The 22,608-nt window shown below is 39.6% G+C and overlaps 3 protein-coding genes across 3 annotated transcripts in view; 2 read left to right on the forward strand and 1 right to left on the reverse strand.

Moving 5' to 3' along the window:
• On the forward strand, positions 1 to 4,427 carry vbp1 (von Hippel-Lindau binding protein 1). Its single transcript, XM_018687726.2, has 6 exons — positions 1 to 160; positions 1,325 to 1,449; positions 1,714 to 1,780; positions 2,267 to 2,365; positions 2,787 to 2,925; positions 3,457 to 4,427. The coding sequence occupies exons 1-6, from the start codon at positions 80 to 82 to the stop codon at positions 3,531 to 3,533; spliced, it is 588 nt and encodes a 195-aa protein (XP_018543242.1). The 5' UTR covers positions 1 to 79; the 3' UTR covers positions 3,534 to 4,427.
• Positions 3,791 to 21,814, reverse strand: LOC108890733 (ras-related protein Rab-39B). The gene is made up of 4 exons (XM_018687724.2): positions 21,265 to 21,814; positions 17,764 to 18,028; positions 12,922 to 13,102; positions 3,791 to 11,079 (listed from the first exon to the last, which is right to left on the reverse strand). Exons 2-4 carry the CDS (start codon positions 17,976 to 17,978, stop codon positions 10,834 to 10,836), a joined length of 642 nt encoding a protein of 213 aa, XP_018543240.1. The 5' UTR covers positions 17,979 to 18,028; positions 21,265 to 21,814; the 3' UTR covers positions 3,791 to 10,833.
• Positions 18,287 to 22,608, forward strand: part of zgc:162171 (uncharacterized protein LOC565931 homolog) — a 15,246-nt gene continuing 10,924 nt past the window's right edge. Inside the window, exon 1 of the mRNA XM_051075469.1 lies at positions 18,287 to 18,615. The gene's annotated coding sequence lies outside the window, so the exon portion shown is untranslated. The remainder of the gene's footprint in view (positions 18,616 to 22,608) is intronic.

Consider the following 22,608-nt stretch of genomic DNA (forward strand, 5'->3'; position numbering starts at 1 on the left):
GGTGGCAGCAGAGCCTCCGCCCTCCTTTTCACACGCTCGGTCTTGAGCGTGAGGAAGGAAGCGGCAGCCTCTCTCCAAGATGGCAGCGACCATAGACAACAGCAATGCCGTTCAGGCGACAAAGAAAAAGCACCTCGGGATCCCTGAAGCGGCGTTTGTGGTGCGTAAACCCCGACACCTCTCACCGTGTCGCATGTCCACGGCGGGATTAGGCATCTGAAAACGCAGCTTTTGTGGCTGTAGCCGGTGTGTGGGCGCGTCATGCTAGCTGCGAGCTAACAGTTAATCCTGGTCTATATATGTGTGTGTGTGTGTGTGTGTGTGTGTGGGCTGGGCGGCTGCTCATCTCCATCTATGGACATTACAGACAGTCGGTGCACCAGCTGCCTCTTACTTCAACATATTTCGTAATTTTTAACGTATTTTAATCTCGCTACACATTAGCTAGCAGCTGCTTTGCTCCCGCATCTCTTAGAGACGTTTAAAGTAGCGTTAGCTGCCTTCCAGCTCCTCCTCCATTCATTTTATCGAATTAAAACAACTGTAAAAGACACAGAATAGCTCTGAATACATAATTAATCACATGATTTATAAGGTAGTGAGTACAGACTGGGGTTTACACCTAAAGCGAATAAATACAAACATTTAAACAAGCACATGTTGGTTGTCAGGTCTCTTCCTAGTTGACAAAGAGCTCAAAAACTCATGTAATTATCGTATTTATGGCTGAAACTCTGTATGGATTCCAGCTCTTTTCTTTATTAATAATACAAGATGCCTGCTGTAATTGCCCACAGCCCATAGGGACGTTTAAAAACGTTTTTAAGCAGAGATTCGGCTCAGTTCAAGACTGCAGCTGATAATTAATTTCATTAGCTATTAATCTTCTTTTTATTTTTATCCATTAATCATCCAAAACATGTTAAAAAATGTGGCAATATTTAATTTTCTAATATCTATAATATATGGCAGAAGCATTAATATCTACATTAGTATTGCCATGTGTCTGGCTTTAGCTTCTGCTTTTTCTTAAGATTTAAATTTAGTTTTATACTTTGTCTATTTATGTATAATTTCGCTTTTTATTGCACTGTTTTGTTGTCTACCATTCTTTTAGTGATTTATGTAAAGCAGCTGCTGTAACATGGAGCACTGAAACTTCCTTTGGGATCCTTTGGTCATAATTCTTTAAAAGCCAATTTGAGGGATCCTTTGGAAATATTGAGTGTTGAATGCATATTTGCCAATTTATCGCCCTCAATAAATTCTGTGCCGTCTAGTGTCTTGGCTCACTCTTTGTTTTCTCCTCTGCTGGATTTTTCAGGAGGACGTCGACTCTTTTATGAAGCAGCCCGGCAACGAGACGGCAGATGCAGCGCTGAGGAGGCTGGATGAACAGTACCAGAAATATAAATACATGGAGCTCAACCTGTCTCAGAAGAAACTCAGGTAACACACACACTACTGGACACATGATGACAGTTTTCACAGCCCACATTATGGCGCAAATAGGGCTTTTATAATCACTGTTAGTTATTAGTTATAATTCTGCGTTTTGTCACGTTTCCTTTTTCCTAGAGAATTTCCTTCTGTACACACACCAAACACACACTCCATAATAACATCCACAATCCACTCAGCGACATAACAATAAAACCTTACTTATCTTTCCTGCCTTGACTAAATCTTGTAATTTCTCTTTTTCCTCTTTAGGTTGAAAAACCAGATCCCACAAATCACACAGACGCTAGAAATCCTACGACACATGCAGAAGAAGAAGGTGTGTGAGGTTTTTGTGGACTTTCTTTGAGATGTTGTGAAAAATGGGCTGTAATCTGTTAATCTGTAAAGCTGCCTTGTACTAAACTTGTGTGACATGAGTGTAATTTTGCAGTGGGCATACGTGTGTCTGAATTATAAAAATGACCATGAAAATACAAATATTCATTCATTTGTAGGTTTGTCCACAGAAGGAATTATTCCCATGGCTGAGTACATAAACTGAAGGTGTACAAGCTAACTGTTTAACAGAACTTATAATTTCAACCCAAGCACATCCACATTTATTTTTTTATTTATTTATATATTATAGAGCACATCACAATATAAAGTTATTATCTGTTGATCTTAAATATTTAGTATAAGTTAATATTTAAGTTCCTCTGTAGGTGAGTCAGAAAGTATAAAACCTATAACTGTATTGTGATTGAAAATTTGATAATAGAGGCGTTTTGACAAAGTTTGCTACACTTTTTTGTTTCCCCAGGAAACCACAGAGCCCATGGAGACACACTTCCTATTGGCTGACAATGTTTACTGCAAGGCCTCAGTGCCGCCCACTGACAAAGTCTGCCTATGGTTAGGGGTAAGTAAAGCTTCAGCTCTGTTGGTACCTGGTGTTAACATGCGTCTCGGGTGATCTGATCACAGGTGGACAGCTCTAAGTGTGTCAGTTCACACCGAACATTAACATGCGGCACGAGTGAACACTTGTGATCGGATCTCACTTAAGATGATGAAATTAAAACAATCTTAAAACTATGCCTCAGAGCAAGATACAGACAGATAAAATAGTAAAACAAGAAGTTAAAAAGTTACTGTTACTTAAGGAACAGAACAGGTTTGTTGTCGTCTTGACCTCATTTTGGGGAGAAAAAAAACTTCCCGGACATGTTAAACTTTCCAGTTTTTATACCAGTCATGTATATGTGCTGTTGCTGCAGTACTTAAGTTCTCCTCATATCACTTCATCCCACGCCACCCCTCCAACATTTTTCCCCACAAAGGCCAACGTCATGTTAGAGTACGACATTGACGAAGCCCAAGCTCTCCTAGAGAAGAACCTGTCCACAGCATCTCGTAACCTAGAGACACTCGTGGAGGATCTGGATTTCCTGCGAGACCAGTTCACCACCATCGAAGTCAGTATCCTTCCACTGTGTAAACCCAGTCAGGTTGGGCTCGTGTTACAGAAAACATGGTGAAACAAACCTTTCAGAAGCACGGAATCGTTATGAGGCAGCGAAGTTGAAAATGGTTCACAGTTTTGGAGCATTTGATAAGTCAGAAATGGCGACATCTGGTGGCTGTTTTCTTGAAACACAGGAACAGAGCTCAGTTATCAAATCTGAATCCTCTGGAATCACGTAGGATTGAAGCTAGAATTACTGTTTCTATTTCGCTCAGGGCAGTAAAGAAAAACTCATTTCAACTATTTCATGTAGAAAAAGATGTGACCTTATATTTAAGAATCTAGTTTTTCATCTTTTAATCACTTTAATAACATAACTGGTCAAAAAAATTAAGTCCAGAGTCACAATTCAAACAGGAACAGACAGAACTCCAACAAAAACTGGAACCTTCAAATACATTTCCAACTTAAGTACAATATAAAATTGAAATGCTGCCCTTGGTATGACCAGCTGTTGTTGTTCCTTAACTCACCGCTCTCCTCAGACATGGCACGAGTCTACAACTGGGACGTCAAGAGAAGGAGCAAAGAAAACCTCCTCAAATCAGCAGACAAGTCTTAATATCGAAGAGACAGTGTCCACATCCTCCTTCTGCTAACTATCCTCTCTTTAGTCAAAAGAAGAAAAAAAAACAGACCCCCGTCTCCTAAGTCATGTATATGTTCGACCTAGTGCTCGACAGATAGAGGGCATGTTTGAAATATTTCCAAAAGTTGTGGTGCGCTTGATTTAACTCTGAGATTGTTTTGGAGACTTGGTGTGTGGGTGCCATACGTAAAGCCGGTTAAATCAAGTGCACATCACGATTTTTTGTTGGATTTTAAATATGTCTTCTATCCAGTCAAGCTCAAGACTTCCACCACTACTGTTTTCTGTTGATTTGTTACTTTTTAAAGTATTTTTTCAAGTAAAAACTAACAAAAAAAACAAAGGCAACAAGGCAATTTTGTATTCTTTTTAATGATTTCAGTATGTTCCTGTTATTTTCCGGCAGATTATGAGTGAGGGTTCTCTTGCATCGTCTTTTCCTACCTGCAGTCTTCCTCCTCCTTACAGACCTGACACTTCTGGCTTTTTTTCTCAGCCTACAACAACGTTCACATGTGGGACTTTTACTTGAGTTATTGTAAAAACACAGTTGCCATTAAACTCCGTAGAATCAGGCTTGTAGGATGGCAAAGATCTACAACAGAAGAAGAATACAGAATAAAACTAGCTCTGCCTTGTGGCTCTGGTTTTCACTTCAGGACTTTTAGGAGTTCGGAAGGATTCACTGTCGTCCTCCTCCGTCCTTTGACTTTCCACACTTGCCCATCTCTTCCTCTCCTTACGCTCCTCTTTCACCTCCTCTCCTTTTTGCCGCTGCTCTGTCTGTATTTATTTGTCTCTCACTGTACTCATTAAACAATGAATGAAGTAAAAGAAGAACATTTGGGCAAAGAGACGAGACCTTGACCTGGTTCTCTGTGTGTTGTTTATTTTCTGATGAGAACTTCTCATAGACAAGGTAGAAAAGATGTTTGGAGAGAGTTATACAGAGCAAAAGGAACACAACTGTCAATTGTGGACACAAAGAAGTCCCTTCATTCCTTTTGAACAGCACATAATTGCATAACATCAATTTACATGGCTGCAGTTTGAAGATGTACAGTTTGACGGACCACAAATGTCAAGGAAATAATTATAAAGCACTTCATTCATTCATGTCTGTCTGGAAATAACAACGGGAATTACCGTAACGTTTAGAAATTCTTCTGAGCCTGCAGTATAAATATTGTCACCTCATAAAACTGACCGCAAATTTTAAGAACAAGGGTAAACAGCAGCTATCAAATAAACCCTCAGTCAAAGCACGAACACTGCACATCACCAGCTACAGCGGATAAACTCTGGTCCTCACACCATTTCTGGGTTTTGTCATAACTCTATCTGTGGTTTCGCTTCAGATGGTGAAAAAGTGGTAGTGTTGCCACCTTTAGCTATGACCACAATACAATATTTATTATTTTTCCACCAGAATTTTATTCATGATAGGCTTTGAAACAACATTTAGACAATTAACAATGTTTATAGAAAATATGATTGAACAATTATTTGATTAAATAAAGTATAAAACAGTCAAATGGTTGTTTTTTTACAAACAAGTGTCCTTACAAGACTCAAGAAATAAATAATTACTGTAATCGAGCTAATCCAAAAAATATAAATAAGTAGATTAATGGTCAATAGATAAATAATGTTTTCTGTGTCTTGACTTGTATGTATTTATTTCTGTATTTGTGCCATGGTCAACTAATCCACATTGTCTGCCTTATAACTCTAATTTCAGAAGGAATTTGTCAAATGTTAGAAATACAGTTAAAACATTTTATTGTCCAAATTGGGAGTGTGGGAGGACACCGAAACAAACTCACACCGACACGGAGAAACTCCACACAGCAACAATTATCAGGTTCATGTGACCGTGACTGTGTTGCTGAGGGCTGCAGTATCACCACTGAGCCACTGTGTGGCTCTGTAGGCTTCTGACAGCTGATGTTGTTGCAGCGCTGCAAGTGTGGGCAGAGATCCTGCACATACTGGTGTGCTGCATGCTCTGTGACAGATTATTTTACATGATAATAGATTGTTAATACTGATGCATTAATGTGTAAGCAACCTAAGACCAAAAGAGCAACCATCTTATGTAATAAATAGCAGTGAGAATATGTTTATTTTCCAGTCACATTTTATTTTTTTAGTACAGTTCATTGATAGATAACTAGAGCAGAGGAAGAGAGACTGTCTGCTTTAACCCAGCAGGATTAAAGATGGTGATATACAGTATACTGTACAGCTCAACAGGGTTGAAAAGAACAAGTGAAAGATTGTTGTTGTACCACGGTTCCTCTGGGATGAAGGGACACACTGAGGGCAGGAAATAGTCATCACCCAACAGATACATGCTTTTGAATACAGGGCTGACACATATCCACCATTTTACCTCCAAATTTTGGCGGTAGGTGGATAGGTTAAATCACCATCCATTACAGATACAAAAAAAAGGTAGAATTTAAAAGAATATGCCAACATTTTCAACAATTTGCTTATTGTTTTCTTGTCGCTAGTTAGAAAAAATCAATACCACTCTCTTGTTTGTGCGTATGAAGCAACATGCAGTAGCTGGTTAGCTTAGCATAACACAAATACTGGAAATAGCTAGCCTGGCACTGTCCAAATGTGACTAAATCTACTTAAAACTCATTAAATAACATGTTCATTTGTTTCATCCGTACAAAACCAAAGTGTAAAAACAATACGCTGTGCTTTTACAGGGCGTTATCTCTCATCTGTGAGTTTTACAGGTGCTAACGGGGGATTTCATCAACTTTAGATACAACCAGGCTCGCTGTTTACCCTTATTTTCAATATTTATGCCAAACTAAGCAAAGTAAACTGGCTGTAGTTTCATACTTGCTGTCCATATTAGCCCCAGTCTATACATCTCCTGTATTAGCATTAGCGTTATATTTGAGTCACAGAGCAAAGCATGCATTTCTAGAAGCCTGAAAAGCTTCCATCCACTGAATGATAAAACCAATTTTTAGCCCATTTCTATTTTTAGTCAGTTGTGTTTCCTAAAGTGAACAAAGATGCTGGTGGTTACCTGGATAGAAAACATGCACGAGTTGCAGTTAAGATAATGGGTTAAAAATCTCCTTATCATGCAGCATAACATTATAACACCTTCAGAACTGCAGGAAGTCTTTTTAAACTTCTTTTTCAAACATGACTGGGTAATTGTCTTTCAGAGGAATGCATGTTTTGCTCTGTGATACAAATGTAAAGCTAACGCTAGTACATTTGAGGTACAAACGGGGTAATCTGCACAGTAGCTATACAACTACAGCTGGTTAACTTAGCTTAGCATAATAATATACATTATCACATTTTGGTTTTTACACAGATTTAGCAAGTGAGATAAGAGCGAGTAAAAGTGCAGTACAGCGAATAAGTGTAGTTCTCAAAATGCTGAACTATTCCTTTGAGTATAAAGTTGTATTGCAACAGAAACCTATTTTCTGCCTGTCTGTGGTTGCAGCTGTACTGATAGCAACCACTTTACTGACAGTGGAAGCGAGTCCAGCAGTGTTATGTATTCTGTGCGAAAGCAGCCTTAGTGAAACCAAACACTGCCAAGGATACTGGCAGAGAAGTGCTCAGTGCCAGTAAATCACCCTGTACGTTTCTCTGGACATGGGCCAAAAAGCTGATTGCTTTGCTGTCAAACATGAAACTTACTTTCCATCATACCAACAGTTCCCTTCAAAGTGCCCTTCCTTGATTCCTTCATGGGTCCTGAGGTGACTTTGTCAGCAACTCTGAATGTTCATGTCTTTATTTGCACCAAGCCAAGCCTCAGATCAAAAAAAAGGGACAGACTTGACAAAGTGGACAGCATATTCAGCCAAAAATGCTGCCTCCAAGTTCAGTAATGTCATGTAACTTCCTAGAGTCCAGGGAAGAAACAAATTTGCTTTACTCACAGTCTGCAGTGTCAAGTGAGGTCAAAAACATTAACAGCCACTTCTAGACCATTAGCAACTGATTGGGCTTCTAGGAAAGCAGGACATCTTTAGTGTTTAATTGCTGGCTGCTTATTTCACACACTGATTGAATTGTGTTTTACTGGAATCAGCTGAATGGTGACCCAGTCCTGTCCATTTACTATCATCAGGTTTAGGACTGATTTAGCTATTTTACTTTCAAAATCTATCCTTTTAGGTTTTGTGACAAGAAGATATGTTCTTTTTAACAATAAACTGCCAACATTTTTAAAACTCCTCCAATCTTTGGCAACATTTTGAAATTAGTTAGATGTGACAAGCTTTATGTTGAAAGAACATAGACGCTGTTCAGTTCAGCAGATCTACCAGCTGGCTGACATCTGGAGAAGAAGTCTTTGCAGGCAAGGAGGAGCTGCACACACTGGAGACTGCATCCACACCAACCCACACAGACTTTAACACTTCTGAACTGTCTACTCCATGACAGCCACTTGGGAACATGTAAAAGTGCCTCAGTAGAAAGCACCGCTGATGATACAGCAAGTCAGAGGAACAAAATATAAGCTGTTGCAGGATAAAAACATAACCATCAAAAACACAAAGGCATCAGGGAGAACTTTTTAATTCCTATGAGAATTTTTGCAGATCGATCTTTTCTGTCTAGCAACAGCATTTCACTCACTTCAGTAAAGAATAATGCAGCATGTATAGCTGTGGAAATGGACTATCATTAGAATAATTTCCTATCAAGTCTCATCAGCAAAGCTTTTTGAGGTGAAAAGGGTGTGCTGCTTTTACTGGAAATGTTTCTAATTCACACATTTCTTATACGACAACTGAGTGTAAAATCTCACCTCTTCCCCTACAGATACATTCATGTAAAAATAAAATGACACACACAAAACTCTTTGGAAATGTGAAAAGAAGGCATACAGTGTGAGCAAATGAAGCACTTACAGTATTCCTTGCTGCTCTACAGAGTACTGTAATGACTATTGGATGAGTACATCTTAAAAATAAATAATCTGTGTTGTGATCATAGGGTTTTTAAAAAGTCCTCAATAAAAATCACATCTTTTCCTTCATTTCCAGTTGTATCTCAATCAGACAAATAATTTCTTCATATTGAGAGAGGGAGGAGAAAACACTTAAAATAAATTTTTAGATGCAGACCAAGCCATCCAGGTAATTATGGCTGGTAATTTAAGGTACATTTAACTGCTACAACAGTCATTCTGTTCATTCTCAATGTCTGAATGACACTTATTTATTGAATTATAGCAAATACAGCCAAATATACTGTTTATGTCAGGGTTAACAGATTCATATATTTGGTAAAATGTTGATTTCATAAGAATATGTAGTAGATTACTGGTGTTAAACAACCAGCAGATGAGTCTGATTGACCCTGCTGCACATATCCATAGTCTACCACCCAGTTTGGAATAATAATCTAACAATAAATTAAATGCGCATTTTAAGGGAGTTGGAAATATGTTAATTTATACACCTAGACGAGCAATGCAACTGGTTAGCACAGCTTAGTGAAAAGACTGCTACTAGCTAGCTAACAGCTAGCTTGGCTCTGTCCAGCAGTAACAAAATCCCACTCTAAAGCTCACTAATTAAACAGTTATATCCAACATTCATGAACAATTCATCATTTTAGCATGGGTTTTGTGCCAAACAGGAACAGTAGCTCCATTGGAACTGCGCAGATAGCCCAGCTAGCTGTTTCCCCGTATCCTCAGTCTTTGCGCTAAGCTAACAGGCTGCTGGAGGTAGCTTCATATTTAGTGTACAGACACGAGAGTGGTGTTGATCTTCTCATTTAATTTCTCATCTACCAGAAAGCGAATAAAGAAAATTTCCCAAACTTTTCTTGCACTGTTGAGTGCTGATTCAGTGCCATTTTAACGCCATCATGCCACCTGTAACACTGGAATGCATTAAACTGAAACTTTAAGTTTGATGTGATGTTACACTTGAATACACACACAAAAAAAGGCATGTAAACCACTTGCTCTAAACAAAATTTAACCTTGTTGTGTCCCTGTGCCTGTATCTGTGTTGGGATGATTTAACGCCTGCCAATTGCACCCTCTTTGCCTGACTATGTTGTGGTACAGTTCTGTCCGTATGCGTGCATTGTGGGTAATGTGGTTCTATTGTGGAGTCCGTTCATCGAGTTTTCCTCTGCGTGGTCTGGTCCCTGTCTGTTTGCTTTCAAATAATTGATCTCCAGTTTGCTTATTTGCACCCCTCAAATGTCCCAAATGAATCCCCAAAGTTAAGGTGGACTTGGATATAAAGGTACTTTCTGGGCTTCAGCGTTCCTATTAGCCCTTAACAAGTCCCCAGGTAAGGGCAGTCCATCCAAGTCCACCTCAGTCAGTTAAGCTGTACACGTTGTCTCTTCCTGCTTAAGGAGTCCATTAGGAACTGGATGGGTGACAGTGTTTTGTTTTAGTGTGGTGTTTAGCAGAATGATAGTGGATATATCCATATTGTCAATGTCATTGAGCTCACTGGAGGCCTAACTTATTCCACAGAGAAATAATATGGTCTCTGGCAACAAAATAAAGCCTCTGGGAAGGAAATCTGTTATCCCTTGTTAAATTTAGGACCTCCAGGACTCCTCCATTGAGCTCTGATGGTGGAATGTGGAGTGAGATGTCAGCAAAAGAGAAACACAATTCTTGCTAACAAGGGAGGTTTAATCTAAGGGTGCTGACTAAAATATTCTGAATGATATGTGCTAGGAGGATGTTGGACACCAACGTAAAATGATCGTCTTGTATGTGATCATGTAATTGCATATTGGAGGAGAGGAAGAGGTTAAGAAGTAGTGGGAGGAGAGGTGAAGGAGGAGATAATGGGAGAAAGAAAGATGACATGAGTCAAGAGCGTTATCTCATTTTGGTAAAGAACCAAAATGGATCCTCTCTCTAAGGCCTTTCTCAGACTTTCAAGGAGGCATTCTCAGGCAAGAAGCCCACAACAAAACTAAAAGAATTGAATCATGGGAGCCCTCACAAGTAAATGAGCATCTGTGATCCTTCCTCTCCGAAAAATAAAACTTAGAAATAGGCGCAACCCTTCAGCTATCCACCAGTGATTGAGGTGTTCGTTGCTGCCTTCTACCAGCCTTTTCATTGAAATTCCTCAAACATCCCCTCCAGTATTCAGTCTGAAGAAAGAAAAACAGGAGTTGCCGACAGTTTCAGTCAGAGGGCCGACATCTCAGTCCGTCAGCCACTCCCCTTTGAATCCTTCCCTCCCCTTCAGTCCCATCGTTCAAAACTCTTTCCAGATCAGCAGAGACAGCGGCGGTCACTCTTGGTCACCTCTTCGGAGGAGTGAACCACATTGGGGACGAACCCGCTCTTCACGCCTTCCCAGCCCTCCTGGATTGTGATGTCGCCGGACCGCACCAAGGCAAAGATATCCCTGGTCAGCTCAGTGAAGGCGTGCTCCACATTGATGGCATCACGGGCCGACGTCTCGATGTAGCGCATCCCATACGCTCCTGCCAGCTTTTCTGCCTCCTGGCGGGTCACCTAGAAGATCAAATGAGATAAGATTAAACTGCCCAATGTGGAAACTGAGCAGTCAATAGCTAGTAGATGTAACACATTCTCTGTGAACCACCGTAGATGTTCTGAGGTCTTAAATCCATATCAGAAAGTCTTGAAGAAGGTCCTCTCTGATCAAATATCAAGAAAGCAACATACTTTGTTTTATACATACATTCTCTGGCTAGCAGCTATTGATTTCATTCATGTGCATCACAGAATGCAAAGTGCACCAAGCCATGTGAGAATGTTTAGCTCAACGTTGCAAAGCATGACTCGTAGCTGGGTCAGATGGAGCACTACTTTTCTGCTACTGATCCAACCTCTTGTAAACCTCTCTAGAATTCATTAGTGCGAAGGCCAAGACAACTTCAGTTTGAATCATACCTTGGGGGAAATTCTGTTTGTGTCTTTACTGCATCTCAATGACTGTGAAAAAAAATTGTTAGACTACTGATTTAAACAACAGCTTTGTTTGAGATGCAATTTTCAACAACATAACCTAATAGTTCCCAAGGTATGAGATAGTACAGCAGACTTTTCTGGGTCCAGGAAACAGGGTCTAAACTTAATTCTTCTACCATGGTTCCTGGGTGAAGTTGTGTTTATACTTGATGTAAAGGCTTGGCAGTCCTATGTTTCAGGATTTATAGTTCATCATCAGATTTTTTCTTTTGATATCACCTTTGCAACATTAGATGTATTTATCATCAGACCACACTTTGAGTCAATTCCCTGCCACAATCCCATAACACACAACTATAAATCCCTCCTTATAGGGCTCAAAAGAATCTGCAACACTTTGTGGATGGCTATGCAGTTATTAACAGCAGAGAATTTATTTACCTCCTGATACTTCTGACTGTGTTTAGACAATATTAGTTTTGCCTGCTGGCTACATTACTAGCAAACAAACAAAAACCAGCTGTTCAACCTGCTTGAATCCACAACTCAAGTTTTTTGCTTTAGATGACAACTAAAATTAAAATAATTTCCTGGGTCACAGTAAAATAACACAAAATGTAATCTATGTCTTCATAAGGCCTGCAATTGCTAAGTGTATTTTTAGACTGCTATTCTCTAATAGATTGGGCTACAGTGTCATGAATAAAGGCCAATAAAAACCAAAGCCCTTTCTACTGTATTTTGGTTGATCCAATATGTAACCTACTACTTGACACATGACAACTTACACATGACAACCCTTTATTTACGGATGTTTAGATTTGGTAGTGGGCAGTAGACTGAACATAGAGATAAAACGACCAGTGCAATGATACGTTTACTAAATGTATGTCTAGAATTGCTAAATAGTACCTCTGCATTTTGTTTATGATGAAATAACACAGATTTGAAATAAAACAGATTACACACTGAGTCACTTCACTTATATTTCTGAGATGCTGCCAGCTAAGCAGCAAGAAAATTAGCCGTCTGCAGTAAGTGATGAGAGTAAGTAGATCAAGATCAGAATGAAGTGGCTAAGATGGGAAACCTTACATAATTTCCTGTTTTATTTGATTTTAATCAAATAATGAGTGTAGACACGGTTGTGCAGAGTGCTTTGCAGTGTATGGTGATATTTTTGCTTTCTGTCTGCCAGCTGACCCAAGAGAATTAAACAAACACTGACAACTTGCTTCTGATCCAAATGTGTGCTGATCTAAATGTGAACAAAACGTTATTTTTAAAACTGCACACTTTGATAATTTGTATATTACGTAACATTCAAAAGAGCCATCATCACCAGCAACTAATTTCGACACATCACAACCTCATAAGGAGTTGTTAGGTCCATATTTCAGTTCAGTTTTATACCATACACACCTGGCGCTGCGCCTCCAGGTCACACTTGTGGCCGACCAATAGGAAGACAATGCTGTGGGGTTGGACGTGGCTTCGAGCCTCCTCCAGCCAATCGTGGACGTTCTGGAAGGAGCGACGATTGGTGATGTCAAACAGGAGGAGCCCGCCCACAGAGTTACGGTAGTAAGCCCTGGTGATGGACCTGCAGAGGACGTAAAGATTATGATTAGGGCACTTAATTTGCCGGGAAGAAGAGAAGAAAGCGTCAACTGTTACTGTCGCTAACACTGTCAAATTTTCCCTTTTCGTTGATAATGGTGGCAGATTTACAACTCTAAAAGCTTTGCAAGTCTTTGCACAAGGAACTGATTTCAGACATAGACAGAAAGCAACTTCTCATTTCTGACCAGTTTCCAATTTGTCAACTAAAACAACAAATGTCACTAGCAGATTACACGCTAGCTTTAGTTAACTAGCGAATTAATCTCACGTTAGATTCATGATGTCATTGAAAATGCTGTCTGTGGCTGACTTTTGAACGTTTCCAGTGGATTCATTTTAACGGAGAACCTGGTAAAAGCAGCTGTAAATATGCACTTGTATCATACGTGATACCATGCTAAAAAAGACTGAGGGCTAGCAAAGGTTAGCATCCTTGATTATCTTTGTAGGCACTAGTTAGTATTTTAAGAGAGACAAAGAAAGATACTGTTATTTCACTGCAAAATACTCCTTGTCTCAAACAAGACATTTGCAAACAAGACAAACAAACATTTGCAGCGTCCATGACAGCTGACAAAGACACAGAAATCCATTCCCTGCACTTTTACGTTGCTTTTACGTTTTTGGTTTTTGAAAGGCAGAGACTATTATCTTATTTCAGGATAAATAGACAGAGAGTCAGCCACAATCAGTGAAATGGGGAATGAGAGATGAATCCAGGGGAGAAGCTAATCAGAGAGAGAGAAACCGATGAGAGGAGGTGAGAAAGAAGGAGAAAGGCAGAAGTGACAGAGGTGTCAGGTGGAGGAGCTGAGAAGTTGAGAACAAATTAACTGGAGAGAGGATGTTGGAGATAGCTGGGTATGAAAAATTATGCCTAAAATGAGAAGCTGGCCTGTTTTACTTGTTATTGTGCTGAACTTTGTTTGTTTTGATCATTTAAGCAGCAAAATTGTTTGGCTTCATGCAGCGACAAATTACCCATTTTCTGCAGACTTTACCAAAGGCAAAAAACCCATCACTGAATATCAGAATAACTAAAAAACAGAATTAGCACACAGGCATAATATAACAGGAAGTATTATAGGACGTGCTCTTAATTCATTTGCAGCCATAGCTTTGGTTAACCAATTTCTGATTTAAATCACTAGATTTTTCATGCATTTTTAACAGCATCTTGATTAATTTAAACTGGAAATGAAATGGAATATATCAGCTCTGCTAACACACCAGTTATCTATGATTAACAACTACACATCCAGTGGCAACTTTAATACAATAATATCAATATCAGCCTTTTAAAATCAATATCAGCTGAGCCCGAGTGGAAAGTATAATCGTGGGGTTGGTTTTTACATAACTACTTCGACACTGCAGTCCGACTGGGCGGAGTGCTGCTAGATTTTGACAAGATTTGACATCCCACACATACACAAACACACACCAACCCTATTATGAGGCGTCTGTCTTGCCACAGTATCCTCGGAGAGAGAACGTCGACATAAATATAATGGGAAGGAAAATTACAGGTTTGAGGTAAAGACAGAAAGAGAGACGCGTCAAGAACAAGGAATAAAGGGAGGATTAGTCAACAGAGGTACACAGTAAGAGAGGAGGAGTAGGTGGCAAAAAAAAAAGAGAACCAGCAAGTGATTCATTTGATTTGACACACACAAACACACATGTATGCATATATTTATGGAAGGACGGACGGAAGGACCACACAGATGAAACAACAGTGACTAAGACGAGATCTGCGTCGTCAGTAGAGACAACACTCGTCCTCTTTACAGGAACAGGAAAAAGCAACCATCAGGCAAAAACCGATGACTGTCACAAAATCCCAAAATATCTAACAACGTCTGTATGCAATAAGGCAACCTTAAAGGACCTATTGAAGGATACTATGTGAGGGCTTAAACTCAACAATTTGTGCCACTACATTAATATCACATCCAAAAAATCCAAAAATAGCAACTCAAGAGTTACAACATGACAAATTCTGGCTAAAATCCTTGTGTTAACCATTTAAGGCCTTAAAGGAACAACAGGTTAATCCTCAGTACTCGATCGGCTGCAGGAAACACCGAATCAATTTAAGCACAGATGTTCATTCTTGACCTTTAGAGACTGTATGTGTAATAAAATAATATAAACTCAAAGGTCAAATTACGCAATGCTAGCAAGCATCTCAACTGAACTGAATAAAGACAATGAAATGTGGCTAGTGGACCTTTGTTTTTCATTTTGTTTACATTCCAACCAAATTAAATGAAGTAAATGGGATCATGAATATTGTGTTCATGTCAAATCATATGCTTGAAAATATAGTCTTCAACAGTTAACAGTGACTTTTCTATTGAGGGTATGTTGTCGTATCCGGAAATAAATGTAAGTATCTTGAAACAATCACAGTAAATCAAACTGCTAATGTCAAGAAAACAATACAAATTTGTGAGGTGATTTTTTTCCCTTTTGCTGTAAGATGCAAATTTTTAGAATCAATACATTGGACTTGACTTATGTTTAAGTTTACCACAATTTAAAAAAACATAAAGACAGCACAGATTCCACTTTTCTCTAAATGGTGGATATGTCATCTATCAAGTCTTTAGAAAAGAAATGAAACAGAGGATAAGTGCTTCTCTTCCTACACAAGGTGACTCTTGAATTCCAGTCATAAGCTTTAAAAGAGAGAGGTGATTGGATCGCACACTTATTTGTAAAAAACGATTTTGCTTCTCATCAAAATGGCCTCCTCTGTGTTTTGTATCATGGATGGGTTAAAAAAAAATGTTCTGATTCGTCCTTCAGTCTCCGAGGGATGTGTCACAGTTGCCATGGAGACGGTAATCGTGCTGACAGGTGAGACCAGTCCCCTTCTGTCAAGATGATGAGTACAGATGAATGTGTGTGTGCAAGATGCATTTTGAGCCTGTGAGATATTCTTTTTTCCCCAGCTGTGTTTTAACGTCTCAAGTTTTCTTTAACATATCATCAACACAAAACAGCAATAAACTGAACCACGTTAGAGTTAAAACAGGTTTGTCCTCGAGGCTGAATCACCTGCGATACTGAAATACACACTTTGAATTTCAGGTATAAGAACACTCGAAGGTGTTTACTCGTTAGAAACAACCCCTCAGGTCGTTCCTCCTGCTTGTATCACCTTAAAACCTCATTTGAATAACAGCTATTCCTGTTTTGTTTTGCAGGAAAACAAATTAGTTCATTGTAGCGATTCAAGTTTTAAGACCTCCAGGCTGTGTCCTTAAATTATGAGCACTTCCCTGACAAATGCATCATTCATTTATGTCTTTAAAGACATTTTACATTTTGTCTGGCTACATTTACAAATTTACTACAGTGGTGGTTCTTTACTTTCTGTGTGGTGTCAGCTATTGATCAGATATCTAATCTTTCTAATCTTGGAATAATGTGGTATGTTATTGATTTCTAGGAGAGATTTTCACTCTCTGCCCTCCAACAAAGAGGTCAGAGGTCAGCTGCAGGCCTTCCCACTAACAGTTCTGTGAAAGCAGCTGGTTTGATACAGGGAAAAAACCATGGCTGTGTTTCAGTTTCCAATTAAAGTAGTAAACCACAAATTCCTTGTTTTTGTTCATACTGAGGACATCTGTGATGCTAACTGACCATAGCTGTGGTGTTTCTGCACTGCATTTCCCAGAGATCACCTGCCAGTCGTAAGGCCAATAACATGACATGTTTTCAGCTGATGACACTGGAGTTTCTCTTTTGCTGCCTGTGCAATTCTTCTTCCTGTCTATACTCCAGATAAAAGCTGCTTTTTGGGGGGAACATACAGACAAATTCATGACCTCCTGATGTGCAAAAATGACCTTTTGACCTGCAGAGACAGCAGATGTGAAGTTATTTTCAAGTTGTTTCACTGCCTGAAAAGCTGTACAAAGGGAAACACCTTCAAATCCCATGAGTGTAAACAAAACACTTTTTGTTTTACCCCTTCAGTGTCACTGTATTGAAATATTACACAATAACAAGTGGTGGAATTTAACTAACATTTTTATCTGACAACTACTGTATATTATAAACATTCATATATCACAAAACATTATTTTTATCTCAATAAATGTGACACATTTTATAGATTAAACTGCTCCTGCAGCATGTGAACTGATTTACATTACCTCCACTTCAACCTGCTACATTAATTTAGTAGATCTATAACAATACGACACTGACCTCATCCTTGAAATACATTCTGCTAATAACACTTTTACTTAAAATGTAGTTTTTTACTTGTAGATGAGTATTTTTTACAGTATGGTTTTGCTACTTTTACTTAAAGAACTTAATAACTCACTTCCACAGCAAATAAATACCATAAATAACCATGTATTACCTCGCAATTTATCACTATAGAGTTGCACTGTGGGCACTTATGGCATATTAACTCCAATAAATTACAATAAACTCTATTTCCTGCAGACATAACATTCCCTATAAAACTATAAAAATGCAGGAGGTGGAAAACAGACTACTTCACCACACGCTCATTCTGGAGCTCCACACATTATTACAATAAAAAACATTATTATTACGATAAATAATAATAATGTTACAGGAATAGAACTTTCTCACGCGCCCGTCTGTGCTCACCTGAAGCGCTCCTGACCCGCGGTGTCCCAGATCTGCAGCTTGATCCGCTTCCCGGGCTCGATCTCCACCAGCCGGGAGAAGAAATCCACGCCGACGGTGGGGTCCGACACCTGGGCGAAGCGGCCCTCCGTGAACCGCCGGATCAGACACGACTTGCCCACCGTGGAGTCCCCGATGACGATCAGCCGGAACTGATAGAGCCATATCGCCTCCATGACTTGGCCGTGCCTGTCTGTCGCTCTGCCGGTCTGCGGGGTCGGTCTGTCTGTAGCGGTGTGAGCGGTGGAGAGGCGCGTGCGAGAGAAAGAGAGAGTGAGAGAAAGTGAGAGAAGGAGAAAACAATCAACAATAGATTATTCCTATTATTCTTTTTTTTTTGTAATATCCTATTTATATAATAGGCTATATATACACAACAGATTAAAAAGTATTAATGACACAACACAAAAATACTGACGGTGGATTTATTATTCTATGGCTTACTCATTTCTATCGTCCTCTAAGTTTTGGAACTACAGTTCCCATGACACTTTGGGAGCGTAAACAGGAAGTACAGTGCTGAAATAAATTCAACTTAGCTGTAGGCTACAACCTTTCTAAGCTCATAGTTTTAAACATTTGGCAAAGTGGATATATAGTATGCCGAATTAACTACAAGCACTTCCCGTTTGCAGTGTACCCATGGATGTAGAGACAGTTATCACCGTATTACTTTGAGACGAAAGAAAACTTAAAAACATGATGATTCTCAGGCAGGTTCTGAGTTTGTAACGAGCGTCCCTGTGATTTCTAAGATGATTTATGGACGTTTACTCGGAACGAACATCGACAGCATCGACATCCTCAGGAAGTGTAAGTCACACCGAATCTAAAAATACGTGTATCATGTGTGTGGGTTCAAATTTGACTGAGTTGTGACTCCAAGGATAAGAGCTATTTTTGATGCAAATTGAAGCACCCTGGTGCTAAGGGTTTTACCTTAGCTAATTATCTCCAGCTAAGTACAAGATGTCCCTCTGAAATTTGGGGTAGCAGAAGCATGAAGCACACGTATAAAGTATTATAAAATGGAAATGTGCATGTAAAGTATACACTCAAAAGTGTACAGTAGTTGAGTAAATGTACTGTAGTTACTGTCCACTACTGCCTACAGGGATGTCAGCAGTGATGTTTACCCCTCTATGATATTACTACACATCAAGATAAAGCCTTTGGACACTCAGTAATAACTTTATAGATTGTAAGATTATATTTTCTGACTTTATTTTTCACTGAGAAATCACAGGGGAGAAAATATATGAAAACAATGCATATTCCTCGACTAACTCGCCCTTTATTCAATCACTGAAATATGACCTTTAATTGGCTTTCTGCCCACACGTCCCCCTCCCCTCAAACACACACACATATAACTATGCTTCGTTGTATTCAGTGCGTGATTCAATTAAAACCACGAGATATAAGAGAAAATCCTCTTATGCTTTTCCAGTCACTTGATGGCGTGAATTGATGTTTTAATAAGCCTGCTTTTTGGATTATTGGCTGTAATGCCCTTTTTGATACCAGGCTTTGGCATCTGACTGTGTGACCTTCCAAATAATAAGAGCTACAGTAAACCCTGGAGGCAGAGTGCTTTTCTTACTCAGCGTTTTTCTGCATTTCTTTTCTATGACATAACTCTGACACATTTCTGCGGTTAGTTATGATACAGCCAGTGCTGAGAGGTAACTAAGTACATCTACTTACTCACTATATCCACTTCCTACTTCTACAGCTTTTCCAAAGTCACTTACTGCTGTTACAAAAAATGGTAAACCTTTAGAATATATTTTTTCTTACAGCTTCTGCTAGCTGCTGTAATACAGTAAAATATGTAAAATGTTAAAGCATCTTCTGTGATAATGCATTGTGAGTACTTTTACTTTAGTTTGATATTTTGCTAAAGTGCTTCAAAATATTTGTCTAGAAACATGAAGAAAACTTCAGTCTGCTTTACAATGACTGTAGTTAGGAGGTGGGAGAAATATGTAAGAATATCAAGGCGTGTTAAGTAAAAAAAGTCTTTGTACCTCCCCCACCACTTTACTTAATACAAAAGAACAAACTAGTATTACACCACAGAAACCTCTCATTGTTCCACGTTCAAAATCAGTTTTAATTAACTCCTTGTTTATTGTTTCGATCCTGTGTTTTATTAACGATTAAGCTATAATGATCTGAATGCGGTCACATTGCATTTTGCACATAATACTTTTGTACTTTCACTGAAGTAAAGCCTCTGAATATTTACTCCAGCTCTGGGTTTAACACAGAATAAGTTTCTTTACTTCACAGCAGAGAACAAATTAACATCACAGCATTAAAAATCTAACATTGTACCATTGATTAAATTAACTCCTAAAACACCTTTGAATCATCAGATGTTATTACTGAGGTCAAATCTGCATGTAATAATCAACCTCAGGGAGTCAAACCAGCGGAATTGATCTTAAATGCACCAAAGGAAAGCAGTGAATATTGATTATCTATACTGACCTCACATTAATGATTAACAGGTTTAACATAAAACATATTTAACAGTTGAAATAAACACATTTAACAGTGTTTGTCACCTTCACACTTAACATCTTTTCCTACTTTGATTTTGAACTGTTGACATGTTTCAGCTTCTGTTTTCTGTCTCTGGAGACCTCAGCTGAGTTTTCATCTGCTTTACATCTGTGACTGTGTTGACAGGGCTTTGAACTCAGCACTAGATGCCCCAAATCCCAAACAAGTCACTTTGAATGTCTGTTTTGTTCTAACATGTCACTGTACAGGATTCTGTCCATTTCTTTGTCTGTGAATAGAAAAGAAAAGGAGCAAAACTAGTTCATGCATGGCCCGTACACACACACACACACACACACACACACATCTCTGACCAGGCCACGGGGCAGGGCAGGGAGCCAGACACATGCATGCAGCCTCCCATCACCCCCTGCGGGTCTCTTGTGGAGTCGGGTTGCGTAGCTCGGTCGGTATGCAAACATTAGTGGCCGAATCCCCGGTGAATAGCAGCCTTATGGTTCCCTCACACCGGATGCTTTTTTGGGGGGGGGTGGGGGGGTAATTTGGAGGGACACCACAGCATATCTGATGTCCAACATTTACACACGGATCAGCCTCAAAGACCTGACACATCTCAAATTTAAATGTTGTTGTTGTGACTTTTTTTCCTGTAGTAGCCGATCAGTGTGTGGTGTGTTTGTGGTCGTTTTGTGATGATGGGAGTTTTTACTGCTGTGATGTTTTAATTCATATTCATGTTGTAGAGAGTCAGTTAAGCTTTGGATGGACTTTAGCTTCATATAGGCCCACTTATAGCAGGTTGTTTTTATCGCAGGCTATTATTAGATCAATGCACATCACGACAGAAAAGAAGAGGCCTGTCGTGCTTTCTTTATTGAAGCCGCTTTCAGGCTTCATGCCATGATAAATAAACTGAATATAAACGCCTACTTGGAGCAGGAGCGGAGTGGACTTTAGGCCGGGATGGTTGCTCTTCTCACGCTGCTCAGGACCAGGCTGATGTGGGCTCCATGGCACCGACAAGTCTGGCTGGAGGATCGATCCTTCAGGACGCGGCGACAACAGCGACAAAGCCTCCGGGAGTCGATGTTTGTCCCTTAAACCTTCGCGGTGGCAGAGGGCTGGTGTACGGTTAGGCCCCTGCTGGAGTCGGGGCTGATTTCCTTGTTAATGTCAGGCCCGATCGAGAGCTGAAAATGGGAGAAAAAACGCACAGCAGAGCAGGTGCACTGTAAAAAAAAAACGGATCTGCGCTTTCAGGAGGAGCCACGAATAAACCACGAGAAAAGGCTCCGTTCCCTCTTTCGACACCGACGAGCGTAGATGTTTATGAGGGCAGGATGCTCGCTGTCAGAGGGGAATCCCGCGGTATCATTTCTGTGTTTGTTGTGTGTGTTTGTGGGTTTGCGCTGCTGATGAAATGGCAGCAGGAGCAGCAGCATCATATAGCCTGACTCATCCCGCATCAGTACCACTACCGTAAAGGACCGAGCAGAGGCGCAACACTGAAGGCGAGAAGCTCAGATTTCAGGGGGAGAGAGAAATTAATAGATAAACCATTGTAGTAAATGGACAATGTGGATATTGTGGATTGTATTATATGAATGGCGTATGTGGATAGTATTTATATTGAACAAAACTTTGTCACTATATCCTAAAATGGTGGAATAAGGAATATAAATGTCTGCTGTGTGATTTTGGGGACAAGATAGCTGCAAGTGACAAGAGCCTGGATATGTTACAGTATCTTTAAGTAGCCTAAAAAGCAGAAATCAGAAACAGCCTAGCTCTGTATGAAAATCACTCTACTGAGTAGAGAGAAGCTCCAGTTTATGAAAATAATTTTAGCGTTTAAGTTTGTTTAGTCTGTGATGTTTATTTCAAGAGTAATCATCCTGCACAGTTACTGCAATAAGAGACAGGCTGCACGCACACATACACACACACTGCGCTGGCCATGTGCGCAGGTATCAGTGCGCAACCACGGAAGTGGACGCTCTGCAGGGTGGGAGATGTAGTTTTTTACACATGTAGTAAGGAGCTGTGTCTGTTTCTACATTTAAGTGTGTTTTTTATTATTGTTGTTACTATTCTTGAGGTTTTATTGTCAGTAGACACTGAAACCCAGAGTTTAAATTAACAAGAAAGATAAAAACAACAGAAACAGCACCTAGTCGTCTCTGAGCTTCAGGCAGGAATTATAAAAATAAATCAGTCCTCACTTGTCTTAATAATTAGAAGATTTCTATCAGGTGGACAGATATTTCAAGTTGT

This window comes from Lates calcarifer, linkage group LG14 (genome assembly GCF_001640805.2).
Source record: "Lates calcarifer isolate ASB-BC8 linkage group LG14, TLL_Latcal_v3, whole genome shotgun sequence".
NCBI lineage: Eukaryota > Metazoa > Chordata > Actinopteri > Centropomidae > Lates > Lates calcarifer.

Bases quoted from the DNA above. Each gene is read 5' to 3' on its own strand.
- vbp1 (XM_018687726.2), top strand. From the start codon at position 80: ATGGCAGCGACCATAGACAACAGCAATGCCGTTCAGGCGACAAAGAAA. The intron at 1,450-1,713 runs GTAACACACACA...TTTCCTCTTTAG, and splicing joins CTGTCTCAGAAGAAACTCAG to GTTGAAAAACCAGATCCCAC. The intron at 1,781-2,266 runs GTGTGTGAGGTT...TTGTTTCCCCAG, and splicing joins GACACATGCAGAAGAAGAAG to GAAACCACAGAGCCCATGGA.
- LOC108890733 (XM_018687724.2), bottom strand. From the start codon at position 17,978: ATGGAGGCGATATGGCTCTATCAGTTCCGGCTGATCGTCATCGGGGAC. The intron at 13,103-17,763 runs GTGAGCACAGAC...CGTCCTCTGCAG, and splicing joins GCGGGTCAGGAGCGCTTCAG to GTCCATCACCAGGGCTTACT. The intron at 11,080-12,921 runs GTGTGTATGGTA...TTGATCTTCTAG, and splicing joins ACCTGGAGGCGCAGCGCCAG to GTGACCCGCCAGGAGGCAGA.